The sequence below is a fragment of the Triturus cristatus genome, chromosome 10, assembly GCF_964204655.1.
Source record: "Triturus cristatus chromosome 10, aTriCri1.1, whole genome shotgun sequence".
In the NCBI taxonomy this organism is placed as follows: domain Eukaryota; kingdom Metazoa; phylum Chordata; class Amphibia; order Caudata; family Salamandridae; genus Triturus; species Triturus cristatus.
In genome coordinates, this window is record NC_140593.1 from 330,237,004 (window position 1) to 330,243,003 (window position 6,000).

Below are 6,000 nucleotides of genomic sequence, written 5' to 3' on the forward strand. Positions count from 1 at the left end.
AATTCGATTTTTAGGTGTGCGGATCAGGCTGCCCACCTTGGTGTGGCCAGCCTTCCTGGATATAAATCACACCTGAATAGCTAATTTCTTGCCTTGCATAGCTGCAAATGTTCCTGGGACATCGCTATTTCTTCCACTGAGACCCCACCCTGATGCATATCGGAAGCAGTGCAGCCTTTGAAGCTCACTGCCTTGATGTGCCACTAGATGCTTGGGAGGAGGGATGTATGAACTTCCGTGCCCAAGTCTTGTCTGACTTCAGGGAGTGATTGCACTGACTGGCAGGTCATAATCCTGGCTTGGCAGCAGGTGTGGGAAAGCACATGCTGATTAGACTAAGCTCAGTACAGCTGGGGATAATAAAATGGTGGGCAAATTCAGAGGTGGCCTATGTGCATGCCACGTCGCCCAGGGCATAATTGTCGGGTGTGAGATGTCATGCTTGGTATCAAATATGACTCCTTTTAGTGGTACCATAATGGAACTGCTAATCTCGTGCCCAGTTGGCAGCCCATGTTCAATGGACCGCTAACACTTATAGTAGTGTCAAATGGTTCCCGCCGCTATAAGGACATAGCCTTGCACTTATGTCCTTCCCTTTCATAGACTGCATCTAGCCTCTTGGGCAGAGGAGCCCTACCTTGGGGGTTCTTTACATAGATTAAAGGCAGTGTATGTACCACACAAATCCCCCCCCCCTCCTCTCTAGTTGTGGAAAACTGTTTGGTTCAGTAGTGCCAATGGTCTGTTCTAGCTACACTTTATAAAACAATCTAACCGGGGGTCTCTGATTCTCTCCGTTTCGGTTCTAGTTGTATCGCATGACTAGACCCACACTGAACACAACCACTACCCTCAATTTTACTAACTGGCTACACGTTACCCAGGCAAAAGCAGAACTTACTTTGATTTGAAAAGCCCGCTTTGGAAATTGAAGGACTGATCCTGGGAAGGTAGCTCTTGCGTATCTTGGTTTTAAAAAAAAAAAAAAAAAAATTAAAACCAATTTTATTGCTCAAATGATTTGTTTTATGCTCTTTTAATTACTTCTAGAGGGCATGGTCTGTCTTTTCAGTCAAAGTGGACTGACATGTTTGTTAAGTGCTGTGCTATCCTGTACTGAGGCCTACCTGTGAGTGGGGCTCGGATGGTGGGAGTGGCTGTTCCACTTGGGAATGAACCGAACCCCCTTGGAAGGTAACGCTCATTTAAATGTGTATTCGCTTATACTTAGTCTTCAGGTTTTGGGTACTTTTTGTTGGGCTTGCTTTCCTTGCACTTTGGATGGTGGTTTTGAAACTATTTCCTATTGAACGTGCAGATCTCAATACAGAAGAGGAGATATTTGGGGATTTTGTTAATGTAAGCTTCCTATGGAAGAACCACACGTGTGTTGACGGTTGCACGCTCTTTCTCTTTATTTTAGAACTCTTTGAAGTGGAGAACCCAGAGAGAGTGGTGACTCCACGAGCTGAAACCGCCAGCCCTTCAACTCCTGCCGCTCAATGCGTCCTCTACAGATATGGGTATTATACCGGCAACATCACCATTGTAGGTATGGCTTCTAGACTTTGTGGGTAATGGTTGCACTTTGAGACTGTAGGTGGTGCATGCTTCTGCAAGCAAGAGTATTACTCGAAGATCAGTTTACATATGGTTGGTATGGTGCCACAAGAGGACCTTGTAGAGCGCCCTAAGCAGTCACTAGTCTTTCATTGGCTATAGAATACAAAATGGACTCTTAAATGGGCCATTCTAGCACCTTGGGAAGAAACAGTCTTGAAAGTGTACTGTGCATTAATTTCTTTAGCAGGAAAAAGCAGAAATGGCGCAACTAAAGCCTAGTCTTAGTTTATTGGTCTATTGTAAATTAAAATTTATAAATCGAAGTTATCAACGTTACCAAAAAAGTAGTGGTTTGGGTGGCTAAACAGAATGCGAAGGGTCTGAATTCACCTTGGATTAGAGTTCTGAAGGAGAGGGTGCCTAGTGCCCCAAGTATATATTGACTCCTTGGCAAAGGCAGGCTACGAACAACCACAAAGCAGTCTTTGCCTCATTACCACCGCTTGATTGCCATGCCACTAGTCCCTGTTTTGAGTTCACTGAAGTTGGATTTGGCGTATTTTCATTTTTGCTTATTTTACCTCAGATTGTGGTATGCAGCCTTTCATATCTGAATTCATTGTCCATGTTTGTCTTGCTATTTTGAGACGCCTGCCAGGACACGGAGGGTACATCAAATGTTCGGCGTGTTTATAACTTCAGATGGAAAATTGGCAAGAGTCGACACTGATACTAATGCTGCCGGTTCTGTATTATCAACCTTTTGATGTTGATAGACTATTTTAAATGTGTTACAAGTTATGCAGCCTTTGATGTCACAAATTTGCCCTCCGTAATTTTCTACCCCATTTTGGCATAATTAGTTGCGCCATTTCCAATACTTTTATCACATTTAGAATGGAGTGTGAACTCTAAACTGTTTCTAGGAACATCTTGTTTTCTAGAAATGTAGAGACTAACCCTTCTCATACATGTAAAACCTGTTCCAAAATAATTCTACCTGCCAATCTGAAGTACAGATGGGTGACATTGCGGTGGTACAGTTTGGGTGCTGTACATGCTTGCACATTCTACTGGAAGGCAGTGGCTCAGATTAAAGGGAAACTTGAATGAAGATCTAATTTCAGACCTTGGTGAAGCTTGGGCACTACGATAGAAGTATCCTATACCACAGAATATGAATAGTAAATCTCATTGAGGTGGGGGGAGGGGATAAAGGGGTTCCATCAGAAATGCAACCTGAGATGAACCTCCCTCTGGTCAGCAAAAGACACTGACCTTACCATCGTCACTTCCCCTTAAATTGTGGCTTGCGTTAAAGTGCACAGCATGCCTTGTTTAGGCATCTGCAGGCTTGCCTTCACGGGTGCTGGGATTCTGTACAAGCCTTTGCTCCGCGTAGAAAACGCAATGCCCATGTGCTTCTGTTGCACCTGTGCTCTTCAGGTGTACAGATGGGCACAGCAACTTCGAAGAAAAGGGGCTCGACTTGTATTCCAGACTAAGCTTTGTGTGTTGCATCATAGCTTACACTAGGAGACGGCCTGGTCCAACATGCACACCCTGCTGGGAAAAATCGCATGGGTTTAAGTTTTACTCAAACCTGCTTCTTTCTTGCTACTACTGTGCCTGTGCTAATGTGTGGCTTTATGATGGGATTAATATAGAGATGTAGGGGGGGCTTGGGAAATAAAGTGGCTGCCCTAACAAATGTTGGGTGTTCCTCTAACATGTTCATTGCATCATAAAACTAATTCCTCATTCATGACCACCACGAGCTTACTTTAGTTTGCAGATTCTGAAACTGAGTTAATAATCTAGTTGCCTCCAAGCTTAAACGCCTTGCTTGTCTAAAACGTCAATTTGTTTCGTCTGCATAGATCAATTCATGTTCTAGAGTTGGGAATGAAGTTTGATCTGGTTTCCTTTTCGGCCTTGGAAAGAGGGCTCGAGCTTGATGCAAGGTAGTGCTGCCCCTAGTGTCTGTTCATGAGACTGTCTTGTTTCTGTTTAGAGGGAATTCTGGAAATGAATATCCTCCAAAGCACCGGAGCGGAGGTGGCCACAGCACTGGTTGACTCCGATATTGACTTCATTGTACGCTGCCAAGGCAGGTAAGTACTGAGTCAAAGCAGCTCTGGGTAACATTCTGTCCCTTAACCGTGCCACCTCTGCCCCGGGCAGGAGACTGGTTACATGCTTGGGCTGGCAGTCTGACCTGTGTAGGGAACTTTTTGGTTGCTGATGGAGTGACTTGACAGTGACTGCATGTGTTTATCATGATGTGCGTTTCCTCATTCATAAGTATGGAGAACATAGGCATCCATAGTGAGCACTTATAATTCAGGGTGGTTTGAGGTCCAGCCTGGGCAGCGAGCATGCGCTGCTCTGCAGCATGCTGTATTGGAGTACGGAATTGAAGCCCTGCCCACTCCACCCATATTTGTCGGTGACTTGTTTCATTTCCCTTCGTAAATGCTGGCTTCTGATTACTTAACAAGTTGTTAGTCTCTCCTTAGTACTGCCTCGTCTTCATTGGTAACCTCCCATGAGGACTGGCCCTTTTACTCCAGTTGTTACACGGTATGTCTTTTTTTTTTTTTTTTGTCTGTAAGCACTATTCTTTAATGAGTTTCTCCTACTGCAGGTATGACCTGCTTTCTGGCAACGTTCAGCGCACCATGCACTCTTTCACTTTCAGAGCAGCCCAGGATAATGGCGGTCGCTTCTTTGAATAGGTCTCACCTTTGCAAGAGTTTGAGCTATTAGCATTGTAAATGCCAATTTTTTTTTTTTGTGTTAACAGATTAATAAAAGGCTTTGTCATTTACAATGCTAATAGCCTAAACTCTCGCAAAGGTGAGACCTATTGCATTGCAAATGCTTAATTTTTGCTTTGTTTTTCAGCATTCCCAAGGATGCCTGCACTGTCATTTCGGACTCCACGTGCATGGTGCCTCAGGGAACAGTATGTGACCAGGTAGCCCCCACCACCGACGAGTGTCTGCTGACTCTGCGTCGGTCATTCAGCACACCTGGAACCTACTGCGTTAACTTTACCTTAAGTGATGATGCGAGCCTGGTCCTTGGGGGTATAATGGTGTCTGTGCAGGAAGGTGAGTGCTCCAGATAACAAATTGCATTCTTGGCTAGTGTGTGCGGCAGTGGCTGGGACTCCCATGTGATGCAAGGTGCAGATATAAAAGGGGGGGGAGGGGGGGGGGGGAGAGATTGCGTGGGGGGGTTTAGAGGGCTTTGCCTCCTTGATTAATTCTCGGTGGTTACCTCACTAGTGAGGATAGTATGGAGTGGAATAGAGGGGTGTCTGCTGCATTAAACTCCTTTCTACTGTAATTGTCTCAGGGTCTGGAAGCCCACGGACAGCGGCGGCTGCTCTCCTGTCCCTAAGCGTCTTGGTTATTCTGGTTGTTGTAGTAGCTGTCCTACTGATCAAGTAAGTGTTGCTTGTCCATGTTCATAGTGTTTAGGAATGCGGTTTCCGGGTGATTTGTGGCATTAAGAGTGCCTTTCTACTTGCAGGCGATACAAACAATACAAGCCCATTGAAAGTGCTGGCGACAACGTGTCCGGCGAGGGCCTTGGCGTTTATTTCAGCAACATGAAGGCTATCTTCATAAACCGGAAGAACGAGAACCGCCCCCTGCTGAAGGGCAAAGATGGAATCATTTAAAGGACCTGGAGTCATTCTGCCCTTGCAGCACACCGAGGGACAGACTGAAACACTGTAATTAAAGCTTGGCACGAAACGAAAGCTGCTTAACAAGCCTGCATCTATAGCACTTGCACTACTGAATGCCCTTAATTGGTGCTCTGATAACCAAATGTTCATAAGGTTCAAAGTAAAACATTTTCTTAAAGTCTTGGTGATTTATTTTTTTTGTCTTAAATTTGTGTCTCTAGTGGAAATGGGTATTGCCTGAACGGCAGTAGAAAAGTTCTTTGCAAGTGCCTTCCCTTATGGTGTGGGAACTGTGCCTCAAACTGTCGCCAGGAAGTCGATGGCACCCCTGTAACTGAGCATAAATGGTTTTAGAACCAATGACCCTTCGATCTGCAGTAAAGCTAATGTCAAGTCTTCACGTTAACTACTTGGTGTACGTCGCCTTTGATTCCATAATGGTGACCAAAGGAATAGTGGCAGCTTCCTCGTGGTTTAAGGCATCTTTTTAAAAACTGGCCTGTCTAGTCCTTTGTCGTTTGATTCCTTTTGGGCATTACATGCAAGCCTGGAGGTGTGCTTCATTGGAAACTTGCCACTTTGTGTAAACCTAGCCGACCCGGAGTCCCTGAGAACCATCTGTGCCGGTCATCTGCTGCTCACCAGGCCTTATGCAAGGCAGTGGGATTCTCTGCCTCCCTTGAATGCTCTTCTGCCTGGTTTTGGAGGCACTCGTGACGTGCAGGTCTAGCAGG

The 6,000-nt window shown here is 45.3% G+C and overlaps 1 protein-coding gene across 1 annotated transcript in view; it reads left to right on the forward strand.

The window, feature by feature from the left end:
- GPNMB (glycoprotein nmb) overlaps positions 1-5,447 on the forward strand; it is a 40,920-nt gene extending 35,473 nt beyond the window's left edge. The window contains exons 7-11 of the mRNA XM_085631528.1: positions 1,427-1,555; positions 3,581-3,680; positions 4,474-4,682; positions 4,930-5,020; positions 5,107-5,447. Coding sequence (XP_085487654.1) covers positions 1,427-1,555; positions 3,581-3,680; positions 4,474-4,682; positions 4,930-5,020; positions 5,107-5,257 — 680 coding nt within the window. The 3' untranslated portion in view covers positions 5,258-5,447. The remainder of the gene's footprint in view (positions 1-1,426; positions 1,556-3,580; positions 3,681-4,473; positions 4,683-4,929; positions 5,021-5,106) is intronic.
- The last annotated feature ends 553 nt before the right edge of the window (positions 5,448-6,000 follow it).